The sequence below is a fragment of the Mirounga leonina genome, unplaced genomic scaffold, assembly GCF_011800145.1.
Source record: "Mirounga leonina isolate KUSES-001 unplaced genomic scaffold, KU_Mleo_1.0 Mir_165, whole genome shotgun sequence".
Lineage (NCBI taxonomy): Eukaryota > Metazoa > Chordata > Mammalia > Carnivora > Phocidae > Mirounga > Mirounga leonina.
In genome coordinates this window covers 22,765,728-22,784,330 of record NW_023270415.1, presented here as the reverse complement: position 1 = coordinate 22,784,330, position 18,603 = coordinate 22,765,728, and the positions used below count along the sequence as shown (strand labels likewise).

Genomic DNA, 18,603 nt, shown 5'->3' with positions numbered 1-18,603 from the left:
TGGACAGACCGAGCCCTTCTCTCATGCAGTTTACTTGACTTTGAGTTTTTGAGAGCACCAGCATCCAGAAGGCTGGTTCAGCATAGGCAGGTACTGATTGTCTAATGAAATAGGCGGCAGCTAATGTAAGTAAGTGAATTTAATTTGGGTTGAGTGGAACTGAGCTGACGGGTTCCCCTCACCTAATTCTATGAAGCCATGGAGTTCTAGACAGAGTTACTGTTTTTGTTACCAAAGCCACACCCCCCCTTGCAGTGTACCCCTTCCTGCCAAACCTATGTAAGGTAGACATTTCTGCTTCGCCTCAGTTTGCTATTTAACTTTTCCATGTTGTCAGGTCACTCTTGTTTACCTTAGATGCCAAACTCCTGCAGTTTGCAACCACGTTGCATGGCTTACCCCAGTGACATTTGATATTCTATCACCCCTATCGTCTGCAAAAATAACAAATTTTTATTTTAATTAAAATGAATTTGATTAATTGCTGTGTCCTAATTTTTTAGGATAACACTCAATGAATCCATCAGCGTGGCTACCATTGTGACAAAGGTATATAGGCTTTGCAGTTTGCTGCAAGATGTGTTAGTCATGTGTGCTGAGGCCACTACTAGGCAATTTACATGCTCACTCCCTCAGTGCAGCCAAAGAGATCTTAATGCATTTTGAGGTGAGCCATCAAGCTGGTAATGACTTGGTGCTGTGTTGTACTTCAGATTGGTTTGGCAGTTGGTGACATTGCAGAGGTCCAGAAGCATGCATTGTTGAAGAGGATTGCTATGCAGGTAAGTACTGTATTTATTTAAAACTTCCTGAAATTAGCACCATCGTGAGTATTCATGTATGAGAATAGCTGATTTCTGTGACCAGTTATTTAAAACTGACATTTCGTTAGGGCTGAGAAGCACCACACCTTATAGGGCCTGTCATGCACATTCCCTGGTATACCTGCTGTAGTCAAAGGATCAGAAATGAGGAAGAAATTTTCAGAACAGTATCGGCAGAGGAACGGAGAAATTATCTGGGCCTCTTTTAATGTCAACATATGGCCAACCAGGTAGCTAGCTGCTAAATAAGAATATGACAGGTGTGAGGTATTCTGTCTTGTCATAGCCCCACTGTTCCAAGGAGCTCCTGATATTCTGGCCATAGCCTTGCAAGCTTCCCACATCATGTGTTATATTGAAGTGTTCACTGCATCCATGAGATTTTGTCCCTTTGTCACATCCCTTACATTTTTCTAAATAATTGGATGTAAAATTTGCTTGACTCAGAGGCTTCCGGATAGGTCCTTGGCTGTTGAATCTTGTGAGGTGGTCTCCTATTACACAATGCAAAACTATTTCTATGCTCTTATTTGCATTGTCTTTAAATTTCAGATTTGAATGGGAATACTTGATGCTTCAAAAATATCTGATGACCAGTTGAACATACACATTCAGAAACTTAGGCCAGTTCAAGAGAAAGACCAATTCATGATAAGATTTAACTTTATCCTCTTCACTTTTCTTTGTCACACTGCTTTCTTCTCTCTCACTCATTCAGCTATCCATTAGCATATGTTTATTTCTGAAAAATGCTCCAGTACATGGTATGTGTGGAGCACAATACAACTTAGCATGAGAGAACACAGAACCCCAGCATAAACTCACCCAGTTACTTACTGACTTTAATAAGTAAAATCAATCTAATTAGCACATCAACTGAACATTCAGAGTATAAAATATCAAAATCAACTTAGAACTATCCTTAAACTCTCTTTTCTGTGACTAAGCTGTACATTATACAGAGAGGGCTTGGCACATTTAAAGAACAAATATATATAAATTGTTAAAATGTTAGGTACAGAAAATGAATGCAAACACAGTTAAGGAAATGCTACATGAAAAGCTGGCATGTGAGCCAGACAATGAAAGATAGGATTTAGAGGAGCAGCGAGGCCAATCCAGAAGGGCCGTACCCGGCAGGAGCAAAGGGCTGAAGGCAGAATGAGAAGTGGCTAAGGAGGGGTGAAGGGCCACCTGGCCTGGAAGGATGGCTCCTTAGGGGGCACTAAGGCAGCTCAAGACGATTGAGGGCTTTATTAAAAAACAGCACAAGAAAACCTTAGCTTTTTTTTTTTTTAAGATTTTATTTTTGAGTAATCTCTGCATCCAACCTGGGGTTCGAACTCACAACCCTGAGATACAGAGTCTCGGTCTCCTGACTGAGCCAGCCGGGCACCCCCGAAAACCTTACCTTTGAAAGAAAGGGCAGTAAATGGTGGAAGTGCTTCAAGTTATTTTGTTAGTGAGTGGGACGTTACTATCAGCTCTTCCAAAGAATGAGAACAAGATGAAAGTGGTATATAAGATGATCTGTTGTTATCTCGACTTAGTGGAGAAAGATTAGAGGAAGGAAGAGCTAACTGACCAGTTACTACTGTAACAAAAATGGAGTGCGGGACTCGAGGGAGGTGGGTGAGGAGAGGAAAAGCGATGTATAAACCTCTTCGCAGGCATGTCGTCAGTGCTTCATAACAACTCTTGAAAAGATCAAGGAAAGTAAATAAAAAGAACGATGTAAGCAACAGCCCTACATAAGACTTCTGGGGGAAGCCCACTAAACTACAGTGTCAGTACAGTTGATATGAAAAGCACGATTCTGGGACGCCTGGGTGGCTCAGTTGGTTAAGCGACTGCCTTCGGCTCAGGTCATGATCCTGGAGTCCCGGGATCGAGTCCCGCATCGGGCTCCCTGCTTGGCAGGGAGCCTGCTTCTCCCTCTGACCCTCCCCCCTCTCATGTGCTCTCTCTCATTCTCTCTCTCTCAGATAAATAAAATCTTAAAAAAAAAAAAAAAAAAAGCACGATTCTATACTAGATTTGATCTCTTCCCTGAAACACGACGGCACAAGGGCCTATAAAGGAAACAGGCAAAGCAAGTGCTCCTGTGTTATCTGTGCCTTGTTTTGGATCACGAAGAGCATGGACTAGAAACCCAAGAAGCCATTCTCTTATTTCCCCTAAGTTGTTGTTTAAGCAAATCTCTACAACCATGTACAACTCTGTCAGACATACAACCTGAGTCTGAGGCCACATCAGAACCGGAGCATAAGGGGACGGCAGCAGCCCTTTCACAGAGGGACATTTAGTCTTCTTTCAGACCCTTATAAGTGGGGACAGAGAGGTCCCTGGGACAGCGCCTGCTGGGAGCTGTAACAGTTACTCAAAGACACGAGTCATGAGTATTTTGAGGAGCTTGGAGCGCTTTAGTTTTCAACATGAGTATCCCCACTTCTGGTTCAGGCTGGCAGCTGTAGACCCCACACATGGACAGACGTCTGCACATCACAAAAGGAGAGCCACGGGGCTCTCTTACCTTCAACATGGGAAACCCAGCAGGTGGAGGTGCAGATGAGCCCTTAGCCCAGAGGAGCCATGCCCAGTGGGTCCCAGCAGACCCACCAAGGTTGGACTTGAAGCTCTGCTTGCCTTCCTCCCCAGGACCATACTGGAGCAAGGAAATCTGGCAGGTCCTATGTAGAAAAAGGACAGGGTTAAGACACACCATGTGCTTTGTCTGTTGGCAGGCACTAGACTTGAATAAATATTTTTCAATCACATAAGTGAATGATAACATATGACCTCTGAAAAAAATGTGTATTGCAAGAGGAAAGGAATATTGCCCTTAAGACCCAAGGGAAAAAGGAACCTTGGAAATTATTTATTATAGAAACCCAAAGAAAATATCTAATTGGTGTTGTGAATAAAATACAAGAAAATATAGCTGTTCTTGAAACTGGAACTAGTACATAGCACATTAAGTGGTGGTAAGTGTTATAAAAATAGGGAAGCAAGACACAGAGCGTGTTGTGTGAGAGAAAGGCTGACATTTTAAACAGGTGGTCAGGGAAGTTCTTACCATCTCACCATTTGTGGGTGTGAACGACTGAAATGCCCATGTATGAAAATGCCTATGGTCTTAGCAAACTCACCTACATGGTGATTACAATAAACCCATCTAAACAACAGACACAAAGGACTATAAAAAAAAAAAAAGTGGAAGAGAAAATTTGGCAAACAGAAAACTAAATATCAACTCAAGGTAAATCTGTTAAATGAGACAAAAGATTGTATCTCTGAAAACAGAAATTAGACTCAAGATATGTCACGGATAAACCATTTTGCACCCGACAGCACAGTATGAAAATCAATGAAGTACTACCCTTCGATGTGCCAGTTGCGGTCCTTTCGCTGGTTCCTGTCGTGGTCCTCCATCTAAGCATGGCTTCCTCCCCTGTCGCAGGTGTGCATCATGCCCGCCGCACAGCCTGGCTGCGTGCATCTTGTCGTACGATGCCCCAGAGTATGGGCCGAGTCGTTGCCGTCTGATGTGCCCACTGTCAGCCACGGTCCCTGAACAATGAACATCTGCTCACTTACACTGAATTCCTTCAGTAAACAGTTTGCCCCAGCTGCAGACTGCTGCCCCTGTCTTGTCAGTGGATGAGCTGAGAGACAGCAAACCTGGCCAGCCCAGCTGCTTGTGCATAAGGCCGGACACAGGAATCAGTTTTCAGTTTGCTGTACTAACAGCAGTTGCTTTTGTGTGGTGTAAACATTCCAGATGCTTATTAATGATTCCTCTCAATAAATCCAAACTGTACTTTAGGTGGAACTTCATACCAGCTTAGAGAAGAAGCTGCCCCTCTGGTTCCTACGCAAAGTAGATCAGAAATCCATCATTGTGTATCCCAACAGACCCAGATGTACAGGGTTATTAGTAAGTACATGTGAAAAATATCAGCATAAATCACGCGATACCGTTTGACATTCATTCATTGTGTTATCCCTAAAGGTACCCTTTTATAGACTTTGAGTCACTGTACCTGTGGAAAAGAAGTAATTGTGATTTAAAAAAGTAAGTGCATGATTAACCCACAGTGAGAATGTGATGGGCAGTGTGAGGGAGGCATTTGTCCTACTGGCTCATTCACAACATTTGTGTTGAATGTGTACCACATCCCTATGAGAGTGGATGGGTGGTTGGGTGGATCAGCTGTACCCTATATCTTTCTTACAGTGTACTTTTTTGTTTTTCCTAGTCACATGCCACTTACATATATGTGAAAAAAAATGTGTCTATGTGCAAATATAGAGCACATAGGTACATATACACATGCGCGCACGTGCATTGGGAATGTACATAATAGAAAATGTGCTAAGTGTCGAAGACTAAGCAAGCCACTGCATTATAATGGAAAAGGGACCATATTAAGAGAAGTACTGGATGCTAATCCTGATCATGCCTGGGCTTCCTCATCTCTCTATGAATATTCTGAGTTCTTTGCGCATTAATTTTTCATTGTGTAGTCATGAAATGATAAAGTCAGTCTGAGTATCAGCTTAGGCTTTATTCTAACTACACTATTTCCCTGTTCAATTTCATTCATATCCATGGTTGCAACTATTCCTAAAATACAGAAGGCTCAGCAATTGATTCTCTAGCCTAGAGCTCTCTTTGAGGTCCAGGCTCCTATGTCCAGCTCTCTACCTGACATCTTTACTGGTGTGTCTCAAGGTACCTCAAATTCAGCATATTCAAAACAAACTCATGCAAAAGAAACTCACAATTTTCACTCCTCCCATGTTTCACTCCCCCTGCAGGGAAAGAATGAAGAAGCCTCTTCTCTCTCCAAAGTTTCTTAATGTCAACACCATTTGCTTGTGCAAGATGTCATCCTTGATGTCTCCTTTTCCCCACTCCTGACCCCTCACACCCAGTCACTCCCAAGTTTGGTTGATTAGGCTTCCTGGATGGCCTGTGTGTGCTGCCATCTTCTTTTGCCTGGACTCCTAAAATTGCCTCATTTCCGGTCATTTCATATCTGCCCTTGACACATTCGTCTACCAATGGTTTAAAAGACACTAAATTTTAAAAATATATATTAAAATAGCATTTCAGAAATGTCCTCATGGGAAACTCAGTTGTGTTGCATAATGGTGCAGTTTTAGAGAACAACTAATCCTATATGGAATACCACCACTTATAATGAGCATTTTTCATGAGAAAATATATGATGATTCAGTTATTATACCTTTTCATAAACAATCTTCCACTCCAATTTTCTCCTTCTGTATTATCTATACATCTTGTGCTTCATTATGATATGCATGATTCATTTTATAGCTCTTTATAGGTCTGTTTCTGTCAACAGATTGTGAGCTCCTTGAGGGAGCTCAAGCTCAACAGCTATGTCTTAGCTATTTGTGGTGCTAGGATGCCTGGTTCAGTAGCTGAATCATGGGCACACATTCAAGAAATAGTTCCTGAATTGAGTTCAACCTGAGTAACTGTTCCTCTTTTATCCCACAGCGTATATTTCATTTTATTTTTTACATCAAAGAAACAAGACCGGAAATTCCAAATGTTGACACATCTCTAGAAATAGAAATATTGAAGCAGAAATATAGGTATGTGTTTTTCTTTATATCTGTATTTGAGAAACTTAAAACTTTTAAATAATGATGTATAGTGTAAGGTTATATTGTATATTTGTGTTTATCTCATATTAAGTCATGCTTTAGTTGACTGATGTCATAGTATATTGAGAATCATGAGAAATTTTTTAGACCCAACAACTTATTTGCTGCAATTCACCAATCAGTTCTGCCAGTCAGCATCTTAAACTGCATTTCCATGAGCCATATGAATTCATACATCAAAGCTTTGAAAGATTTTCAGGATTCCTAGAGAAGCTATGCTGTGTCCAGTGGTTAAGCATGAGGGCTTTAGAGTTAATTTACCTGAGTTTAAAGTCCTATTCAACTGCTTACTAACTCTATGACCTTGGGCAAGCCAGTTAATCTTTCTGTGCAAGAACATTTTAATCTTTAAAATAAGAACAAAAATAAACTGGCCAAGAACTAACAGTACAACCTTAAGAAGAACACTTAAACTTAAAAAATGTGTATTGCTTAGAAGGGTTATGACTACCATGAAGCTAAGACCTGACACAGCCCATCTGATACAGAACACTTCTCGTAATCTAGGCCTCTCCGCACTCAAGGACTGAAAAGATCATTGACAATAAATTCATGAGACATATATATCCTTTTAGGCTGAAGGATCTCACTTCTCTTCTGGAAAAACAGCATGAGCTTATTAAACTCATCATTCAGAAGATGGAAATCATCTCTGAGACAGAGGATGAAGATAATCATAGTTTTTTTCAAGACAGGTTTAAAAAAGAATGGTTAGAACAAAGGAATAGGAAGTGGAAATCTGTGTTGAAAGTAGTAAAGACAAAGACACACAGCCCTTCAGATTAGCCTGCAGTAGGTCTTCCTGTGGGGGGGTGGGGGGGCAGTTTGCATGACCCTGCTGGATCCAATTTCCAGTTTGACAAAAGTGAGGAAAAGGCAGAAATAGGATTCTGATTTCACTACATGTGAAAGGATGGTTCCTGTATTCTTTGTAAAAGTATGTCTTTCTATTTATATTTTATGCCAGTTAGTATGTATAAAGAATATCCTTGCTACTAAATTCAAGTTGCACTTCTCATTATCTGAATGGGTAGAAAACTAATTTGTTAAACACACATTTTAATGAGAAGGACTAGTAAATGTAACTGTTAAGCTAGAATACAAATGTTAATACTGGATTCCTGCTTGATAATTATATAATATGTAATGTATTAGACAATAAAGTATTATATTAGGTTATACCATTTGGTATGCTTTTTTTGTGTGTGTTGGAAGAACCTGTGGGTGGAACACTGTGTACTCTGCTCCAACTATAATTGCCACACCCTTCTTGCTGCTAACACACCTGATGTCACTTTGAGTTGAGACCCAAATTAATAGACCTTATTATATGCATGAATTTTACTATAGATATAGATAGTATATGTTTCTATTTTTGGTTTGCTAATAACCGTAATAAACGTAAAACCTATATAGTCACCCCACTGATTATTGTGTGAGCTTTTTACTATGTTTAGTTTTTTGAGATTTGTAAAAATGCTTCCATCATATATGGAACCAGAGAAAGACACTACAAAAAAAGAGAACTACAGGCCAATATTTCTAAAGAACCAGATCCTCAACAAAATGTTAGCAAACTGAATCCAACAATACATTTTAAAAAATCATACACCACAATCAAATGGGATTTATTGCCAGGATGCAAGGGTGGTTCAATATTTGTCAAACAATCAACATGATCTGTCACTTCAGTAAGAGAAAGGATTAAAAAAAAGACACCTTCAATAGGTGCCGAGAAAGTATTTCACAAAGTACAACATGAATTCATAATAAAAACTCTGGAAAGTAGGTCTGGGAGAACATATCTCAACATAATAAAGAACTTATATGAAAAAGCCACAGCCAACATCATAGTCCATGGTGAAAAACTGAGAGCTTTTCCCCTAAGGTCAGGAAGAAGACAGAGATACCCACTCTTACCACTTTTATTCAGCATAGTACTGGGAGTCTTAGCCACAACAATTAGACTACATACAGAAATAAAAGGCATCCAAATGGGTAAGGAAGAAATATAATTCTATTTGCAGATTATATGATACTATACATAGAAAACCCTAAAGACTCCATCAAAAAATTACTAGAACTGATAAATGAATTCAGTGAAGTCGCATGGTACAAAATCAATGTACAGAAATCTGCTGCATTCCTATACATTAATAATGAAGCAACAGAAAATGAAATTGAGAAAACAACCTCACTTACAATTGCACCTAAAACAATACATTTTCTAGGAATAAATTTAACCAAAGAGGTGAAAGACCTGTACTCTGAGGACTATAAAATATTGATGAAAGAAATTCAAGATGGTGCAGAAAAACAATAGACATTTCCATGCTCATGGGTTGGAAGAACAAATATTGTTAAAATGTCCATACTACCCAAAGCAATCTACAGATTTAATGCAATCCCTATCAAAATACCAGCAGCATTTTTCAATTCTAAAATTTGTATGTAACCACAAAAGACCTCGGATAGCCAAAGCAATCTTGAAAAAGACAAAACTGGAAGTATCACAATTCCAGATTTCAAGTTGTATTACAAAGCAGCAGTAATTAAAAAACACTATAGTACACGCAGAAAAATAGACCCATAGATCAATGGGCTGGAACAGAAAACCCAGAAATAGACCCACAATTACATAGTCAACTATTATCTTCAACAAAGGAGAAATGAATGTACAATGGGAAAAAGTCTCTTCAAAAAATGGTGTTGGGAAAACTGGGCAAGAACATGCAAAAGAATGAAACTGGACCACTTTCTTTCACCATACACAAAAAATAAACTCAAAATGGATTAAAGATTTAAATGTGAGACCTGAAACCATAAAAACCCTAGAAGAGAGCACAGGCAGTAATTTCTCTGACATTGGCCATAGCAACATTTTTGAGATATATCTCCTGAGGCAAGCAAAATAAAGCAAAAATAAACTATTTGGACTTCATCAAAATAAAAGTTTCTGCACAGAAAGGAAACAATTGTTTCCCGTATTGCTTAGAAGGGTTATGACTACCATGAAGCTATGACCTGACACAGCCCATCTGATACAGAACACTTCTCGTAATCTAGAAATCAAGAAAACTAAAAGGCAACCTACAGAATGGGAGAAGATATTTGCAAATGACATATCCAATAAAGGGTTAGTATCCAAAATATATAAAATATATAAAGAACTGATACAACTCAACACCCCAAAAGCAAATAATCCAGTTTAAAAATGGGCGGAAGTTATGAACAGACATTTCTCTAAAGAAGACATACAAATGGCCAACACACACATGCAAAGATGCTCAATGTCACAAATCATCAGGGAAATGCAAATCAAAACTGCAATGAGATATTACCTTACACCTGTCAGAATGACTAAAATCAAAAACACAAGAAACAAGTGTTGGCAAGGAGGTGGATAAAACAGAACCCTTACACACTACTGGTGGGAATTTAAATTGATGCAACCACCGTGGAAAACAGTATGTATGTTCCTCCAAAAATTAAAAATAGAAATACTATATGATCCAGTAATTTCACGATTGGGTATTTATCCAAAGAATACAGAAACACTAAATACAAAAAGATATATGCATCTTATGTTTATTGCAGCGTTATTTATAATAGCAAAACTATGGAAGCAGCCCAGGTATCTATCAATAGATGAATGGATAAAGAAGATGTGGTATATATATATACAATGGACTATTGTTCAGCCACAAAAAATAATGAAATCTTGCCATTTGCAACAACATGGATAGAGCTAGAAAGTATAATGCTAAGCAAAATAAGCCAGAGAAAGACAAATATATGATCTCACTCATATGTGGAATTTAAGAAACAAATGAGCAAAGGAAAAAGACAAACCAAGAAGCAGACTCTTAACTATAGAGAACAAACTGATGGGGAGGTGGGTGGGAGGATGGATGAAATAGGGGGTGGGAAATAAAGAATACACTTATCATGATGAAAAAAAAATTCTTCCATCACATATGCCCTCTTTTCTTTTGATGTCCCCCACAAAGTATGAATCAGTCACATACATCATTGTTGATCTTTTCAAGGTCCTTGTTTTTATTTTCCCCTTCACCCTAATTCTCATGTTTATTCCCTCACTTGCCCCAGGAGATACCCACTCATGAATGTCTTTGGCCATGTGTGTATCCTTGCATTACACTGGTCAGTGTTGGTTCATGTGTGTTTTTGTTTACATAGGTGTTATTATGCCAGGGTTCTTGTTCTCCTTACTTCTTTCCACTTAATGTGTGTATAAGATACAACTGTGGTACCCTCTGTCCACCTAGTGCAAGGATTCTGACAGATGTTACTATAATTTTGTGGACCCCATTGCATGGACTCATCTCTTCTCCACAGGTGGGTGTCTTGGTGGCCTCCACCTCCTGCTATCATACACATTCTCGACCACACACTCAACACAAACAGAGTGCTGAGTGGCAATATGTAATATGAGGAAAGCATTTTTTCATTCATGGTCCAACAGAATTCATACCCTAGAGACAATATTGTATGTTCCTTAATCTTTGATTCAGACAAGATCTTTATCCTTTATTTTCCTGAAAACAGAAAGGCTGGAAATTCACAGTATAGGAACAATCACCAGAATGTCCTAGTCATGAAAACAAATGGTCTTCTCACAGTCTTCCCACTCCTCACACTTTGTAGAGCATTGCACATATTCATTTAACATTTATTGAACACCAAGAATGTAAGAATATGTGCAATATTGTACTACACCTGTTGTGGGGGAATATGGAAATAAATAGGTTATCTAACCTGCTCTGAAGATTACAATTTAATAAATCATTTAATTTTCTGAAATTCTCCCCTCCTTTTTCCCCCAAACACTGAATTCTGCTTTTTCCACGATTTTTCTTACTGTTCCTCCTCTGCTTCCCACTGACTTCTCTCTACTGCCTGCTAGCTAGATGTTTACACCCCTGAGGTCTGTCCTTGACCCTCTTCTCTTGCATACTCATCTCTTTGCCGTCTTGCCATTATCACAACTTCACTTACCTTTGTAACTGACTACTTGATATAATCTCTCCTGCCCCTCCCCCCAAAGTCCAGTTCTGCATTTCCGTAGTTCTTCAAATTAAATACCCATAAATATGAATGGGGGAGTGCAAACTGGTTCCCCCAGGTTTCCTATTTCCTATCAATGTTACCAACATTTCTCAGGGTCCTAGACTTGAAACCGACATATTGCATTGCTTAATCTTTCTAAAGTACAGCTCTCAGCCTTCACATCCATGCTATAAAGCTTTAAAGACTTTCTTTTTCTTTCACAAGCAACCTTATCATCCTAACTTGACTCTTCAGTCTAATTTAGCCTTATCTGCATTTCATCCAAACCAGATCACTATTTCATCCAAACACATCATGGCCTCCCACTTCCCTGCCTCTCACTAGGCTCTCTTCCACCCAGAATGTCCTCCCTCCAGCTCTTCTCAAGCTCAGTTTAAGTGGCACCTGCATCTTGAAGTCTTCCCTAATGACCTAACTGATGATGCTCCCCGCCTCCTCTGAACTGGTAACACTGCATTTCTCCTCTGCCAATTCCGCCTGTTTGGTTTGACTGTGACTCTCTTTCCAGTAGGGTCCATCTAGTGGGAAATAGAGTCCATCTCAAGTTCATCTTTGAGACTATTATCATCAGTCTCAAGTGGCCCAAAGAATTACACCTTGTTTTTTTTTTTTCATCCTTTGTAGCTCCTGGCCCATGTCCTTGCACATAACAGATATCAATGAATATGCACATATAAATTAAATAATAAAAATCAGTGAAAACAATAAATATCACAGGCCTAAAAGATACTGCAAGAAAACTGGTTCAATCTGCCTCAGAAAAGAAGTTTAGTGTCCCTATTCTGTTGACCCTTTGCCCTACAAAAGTTGAATAATACGGCTCTAACTGGCAGACAAGACATTCAAATACCACTTTTCTGCCTTTTCTCCTGTTTCTGTCTTCTGTTGTTGTTGTCATGGTTTTTGACTATGGTTAGTAGTGGGTGAAGTCTGTGCTTTGCAATAAGACAACCTGAGCCTTCATACTGACCCTAATTCCTGTTGATGAGTGACTCTGGATATGTTTCCACATCTCTAAAATGGTGATCAGAGCATAAATTAATTGCTATGGTGTTGGTAGGATTGGAAAATATCATGCATGCAAAGTACCTATGTCAATAAATGCTACTGCAATGTGTTTAAGAGAACGACTTACCCGAGGTAAAGGGGATTATATCCTACTGATTACACATGGAATTTCCTCAGATACAAGCTGGCACTCCCAGGTACTTCTGGATCTCATCAGCCAAACAAATCCTGGAGCCAAAAAAAACTCACATTTAGAGAAAACTAATTAAAAAAATATATTACAGCACTTTTTCTAATTTTTGTTTTTGCCCCAGATTCAAATTGCCAAACATCAACAGAGCACCAACTCTCTGCTAGTCAGAATAAGCCATCGCCATTGTGTATTTTTAAACCATTTTCAACATTTTGATATGAGATTAAAGGACAGTAACAGGAAGAAGGCTTATGAAGTGTTTACTATGTATCAGGTACTGCTCCAAACACTATGTCAACTCATTTGATTCTCAAAATAACCATATGTGGTAGGTACTATTATTCATCATCCTTGTTTCCTAAATAAAAATCAGGAAAAAGGTAATTTTTTCCCTTGGGGATTCTATACCTGAAAGGTCACTGAGAAGATATTTGCAATGTCACATTCATAGGTACATGCTTTTGAAGGTTAGGAGACATGGGGATGGCAGACAGAATGAAATTAGGTGTGCAGCCTCTGAAGTTCGGCTACCTGAGTCTCTCCAAGTCAAATGACCTAGCTGTGTGACTTTGAACAACATACTAACCTCTTGGTTAGGTGGGACTAATAAGAGTACATACCTCACAGAGTTGTGCTGATCATTAAGTGAGTTCATGCAAGTAAAATGCTTGGAATAGGGCGCCTGGGTGGCTCAGTTGGTTAAGCGACTGCCTTCGGCTCAGGTCATGATCCTGCAGTCCCGGGATCGAGTCCCGCATCGGGCTCCCTGCTCAGCGGGGAGTCTGCTTCTCCCTCTCCCGCTCCCCCCTCTTGTGCTCTTTCTCTCTCTCTCACTCTCTCTCTCAAATAAATAAATAAAATCTTTAAAAAAAAAATGCTTGGAATAGTGAACTGGCACTATTCTAAGTAGCACTAAGAAAATACTAGCCACTAGAGAAGAGTGAATCATTTGCAAAGTTCTGGAAGAACAACTATTAGTTTAAAGCATTTTTTTTCTTTTTTATCCAAACTGAAAAATGTAAGAACTATACAAGGATGATCTTAACAATGCAGCTATCATATCCTAGTACAGATTTTCCCCCCAGTTTGATCCCAAATTTCTCAAATCTAATTTCATTCATGTGCTTGATAGGACCTCAGTATCTTCCCAGATTATGAGTGACATTTTTATAAGTTGTAAAAACTCAAATGGGCATTTTTTTTTTTTTTTACTATGACTGAAATAGAGGGGCACAGTGTACCTAGATAGCCCTTTCATGGGTCTAAAACCTGTTTCAAATGATGGTGATTTATAAGAAGATGGTGAAAATAAAACATATCATTTGAAGATTAGATATGAATATGAGTACATATAGGAATTGTCCACGTTCTCTTTCTGTCTGCCAAATGTTTTTAGGCCACAGAGTTATTTTAAAGCCTGATGTTTAAGGGCAGTGAGAGTTAAAAATGCAGCCTGGAAATTGCATGGATCCTTCCAAAAACAATCATTGGCCAGGGTAGAAAGTGATTTTTAAAAAACCTATCAAGTACATCTAAGAAATGATTAACTTTAAACATCACTACTGCATTCAGCGTATGCAGGCCTATGGTCTGACAGAGGGGCCAGTAACCCTGTAATCCAGGGATCCCAGGTGCCAAGCTGCCACAGAAACCTCCACAGCAGCACCTGCTTGGCTGCAAGGTCCCAAGTGCAGTTACAGGGAAATTGCAAGAGTCAGGAGCTAGAACACCTCCTGACGACGTTATGGAAATGGTGTCTAAAAAGCCGTCAGAGCTAAATGACAGAGGACCTGTCTCTGATTCTAGGGACAGTAACAGTTCCATTCATTGTGTGGCTTCATGCTGGGTTAAACTTCACACTGTTACAAATGAACCTTCTAGTGTAGAGTCTCTGCACCAACGTCTTTTTTTCACTAACATGCTTTCAAGGAAGAGCCATTTCAGTGGGAGACAAGACAGGAAGCTGCAAGTCACCCCTTGCACTTTCCAACTGTAGATTCCACGCCCCCCCAACACCGCCAAAAAATGCTTTCAAGCATTTCCACAGGTTCTCAGGAGGTGAAAGGAGACTTATCCCAGCGGCCATTCCAGTAATGTCAACAATGAAACTAGCACCCCCTTGAGGTGTGATTGATACTGAGACCGAATGGAAGACCTCATTGACAGAGACCTATGTTTTGTGCAGAAGGGTTTTTTATTTCAGGAAAATCTACAGTGGCAATTACATATAATTTTGCCGATTCTTCTACTAAAATGTATTGGTCACTTGAGAGGGCAGAGGTGGATGGTGGTATTGATTCACAGAAGCTTCAAATGTAGTTGCGGCATTACAGGATTTAGGCTGCCAATAGATAGTACACACGATAACCAGGTGTATAAAATGGTACTTCTTTGTGAATCAGAAGTATTTAGCAGCTTAAAGGAGATCTATTCCCTGTCTAGAACCAGATCTGAAAAAAAAAAGGAGTACATTGAGGAATAAAAGTCTCAGAAGAGAAAGTTATCAGTGGTAACTTCAACTGTTCAGTTGTTTTTAAAAATTGATGGAGGGGCACCTGGGTGGCTCAGTCGTTAAGCGTCTGCCTTCGGCTCGGGTCGTGATCCCAGAGTCCTGGGATCGAGCCCCGCATCGGGCTCCCTGCTCCGCGGGAAGCCTGCTTCTCCCTCTCCCCCTGCTTGTGTTCCCTCTCTCGCTGTCTCTCTCTGTCAAATAAAATTAAATTAAATTAAAAAAAAAATTGATGGAGAGGAAAAGAAGGAAAATGGGGAGTAGGAGGGTTATTATGGCTCATGGACAGAAAGGGTCTCAGCAGTACCAGCAAAACCTGAAAGACAGTTTCACTTGCACCTTCCAAACCAGCTTCCAAGAATTTCATTTTGAAGCAATACTGAAGCTCAAGAACCTGTTAGAATAACAACCAACTCTTCCACAGCCTGCCACAGAAACAGTTACTCTCAAAATGAAAATTTCTCATCAACACCTGCTGCAGGCATGGTTTCCGGGCAAAGTGGGACCCTAGTTTAAGTCCCCGCTTAAGGACTTCCACAAAGAGAGGGAAATGTGTGTGTGTGTGTGTGTGTGTGTGTGTGTGTGTGTGAGAGAGAGAGACAGACAGACAGAGACAGAGACAAAGAGAGAGATAGGGGGTGGATATCAAGTGGCTTAACAAAGCTAATTGTTTTCCTATCTACAAGTTGACTCAGTAAAGGCAAAAACACTAAAGGTCAGTTGAGAACCACACGCTGTGTAGACATAGAGCACTGATTCTGGAGAAGCCAAGGCTGAGGAAATGGCAGTGGGAGAAACCAGGAGCTGGGGATGAAGAGGACAGACATCTCTACTTTCGGGAATACTTAAGCAGACACAAAATCTTTCACAACCAGATGCACCAGCCAGTCCCAAGTATACGGTGAAACTGATAGGTGTCCCCAGCCCTGGAGACACGGGATAGGTTCCATGAAGGAATGGAACCAGTAAGCCACAGTGCAGTCTTCAAAAAGGGACTCAGAGCCAGTTCCTCCTCACCATGGTGACCCAGACAGTTTTGCCTTTCAAGTCCAGGGTGCGCTACAGGAACAAGAAAAGTACCGGAGAACTGCAATATTGAACTCCCTATAAAAATGTATGCAGTTACCACCATTCAGTGTCACTGTGAAAACGTTCCCAATTATAAATTTGCTAAAAAAAAAAAAAAAAAATGCGTTCACCCAAATTTAAAAAGCCTGGGCAATGTGAAGCCCAATTGTCTTTCTCAGTCGAGTAAAACCCCGGCAGCTCTGGGGCCTTCAGAGCACTGCCATCTAGTGGTCAGCTCCGCCATTCCTTCTCAGCTTGTAAAACAAGCCAGCAGCCGTTTCCTCATCCGAATCCCTGTAGACGGACGGGGCTGCCAGAGCCATGCTGCCACTTCCTGCCTAGAAATGGCTTCCACCCAAGCCGGCCACGGAGACAGGGCCAGCAGCTGACCAGCCAGAGAATCAGGGATTTTCAAAGTTTCTATAAATTGGTGAATGACAGTCCACAGAATTTATCAAACCTTTGAAATGTGGAATATATTCATTTCATAATATGAAGTGTACTACCTATGTGGCAGGTCAAATTTTTCAAAATGTTAAGATTCTAAAGTAGGGGTGTGTGTATGTGTGTTTTAACTAAGAAGAAAAGCCAGTGAGAGAGAAAGCTAAATGCTATGGACTATTTTGAGGTATGTTTGAAACTGTCATGTTAAGTCCTAGAATTTATAATAAGAATCATCAAAAGGCAGTGATTTCCTTGTTATTAAGATAATACCATGTTGGGAGCACCTGGCTGGCTCAGTTGGTAGAGTGTGTGACTCTTGATCTTGGGGTCGTGGGTTCGAGCCCCACCCTGGGTGTAGGGATTACTTAAGAAAAATAAAATCTGGGCGCCTGGGTGGCTCAGTTGGTTAAGCGACTGCCTTCGGCTCAGGTCATGATCCTGGAGTCCCGGGATCGAGTCCCACATCGGGCTCCCTGCTCGGCAGGGGGTCTGCTTCTCCCTCTGACCCTCCTCCCTCTCGTGCTCTCTGTCTCTCATTCTCTCTCTCTCAAATAAATAAATAAAATCTTTAAAAAAAAAAAATAAAATAAAATCTTAAAACAAAACAAAACAAAACATAATACCATGTTGGCTTTACTGATGTTCTTTGCACGTGGAGATTTGGCAAACTTCTGCTTTTAGTTTTCCCCAAGATTGGTAAGCCATTACCATTTCAAAGTGGGTACTCTGAAAACAGAATAAAGTAGGACCAAAAAAGGGCTGAGTTGCTTAAAGTAGTCATTCTGTTCTATTTTTAGTTTTTAAGGCTGTTTACCTTGAGAAGCTACTGGAGCAGAAACGTGGGGTAGGCCTTTCGGGCTGGGCACAACTTTGCTGCTTGAGTAAAATGTTTCCTAAGAGTTAGGTCCTTACCTGCTTGGAAAGGATGAGAGAGAAAAAGTCAGGATGGGTGTTTTGATTAAACCATTTAAAATGGCAATTGCAAAAGTATGATGTTAAATGTTTCCATTTATTAATATTTGCTTTTAAAGAAAGCAGTAATCAGCTGAGGTTTTAAGTTCCCAAGGATATACACATATATCTTCATGTTCTGAAAAATGACATCCTAAGAACGATTTACAAGTGAATATATTGAGTTACCACAGAAGATAACTTTTGAAACATAAACTGATTTGAACAGTGTATTTCAAATGACACAAATCAGAGGAGTAAATAGACAATTAGGACTATACATTGGGGCTGTTATGTTAATATACAGAGTATTGTGTGTGTGACTTAAAAGTCTGTCTTAAAGTAAGAAGGAGCAGATGCTTTTGAATTACACAAAAGAAAGTGTCCCTGATAAAACATAACCACTCTGTCATTAAGTGGCTATCATAACCTTCGAAGGAGATGACGTAAGGCAACACAACCTTGCCATGTAAATATTCTAGAGTCCGCTCCAGACAGAGGCTTCAGCTCTGCACTGCTCATGCACTTGTGACCCACAGCCTTCCCAGATGGATGTAGCCTGTCTGCACTGCACTTTTAAAACAAGTTACAAAAAAAGGCAAACTCTCTGCTCTTTTGGTCCCATGTGTATATATTTTGGCTATTTCAGGATATAAGGTAATGGGGGAAAAGCACCTTTTGTTTCATTTTTCACCATAATGAGGAACACCATTTGACATGTGCACCAATTCACTAGATAAGACAAGAGCAATAAAACACAGGGCTGAAACAGGAAGAAAAGAATGTTTCCTAAGGTTCTCTTGGGCACTGCATTG

The 18,603-nt window shown here is 40.0% G+C and overlaps 1 protein-coding gene and 1 non-coding gene across 2 annotated transcripts in view; both read left to right on the top strand.

Moving 5' to 3' along the window:
* The window catches only part of TRPA1 (transient receptor potential cation channel subfamily A member 1), a 52,060-nt gene extending 44,750 nt beyond the window's left edge, over positions 1-7,310 (top strand). The window contains exons 24-27 of the mRNA XM_035012258.1: positions 714-782; positions 4,651-4,761; positions 6,355-6,452; positions 7,100-7,310. Coding sequence (XP_034868149.1) covers positions 714-782; positions 4,651-4,761; positions 6,355-6,452; positions 7,100-7,310 — 489 coding nt within the window. The remainder of the gene's footprint in view (positions 1-713; positions 783-4,650; positions 4,762-6,354; positions 6,453-7,099) is intronic.
* Positions 7,311-17,119: 9,809 nt separating this feature from the next.
* Positions 17,120-17,192, top strand: TRNAK-CUU. Its single transcript has one exon. It is a non-coding gene; the product is annotated as a tRNA-Lys (tRNA).
* Positions 17,193-18,603: the final 1,411 nt, after the last annotated feature.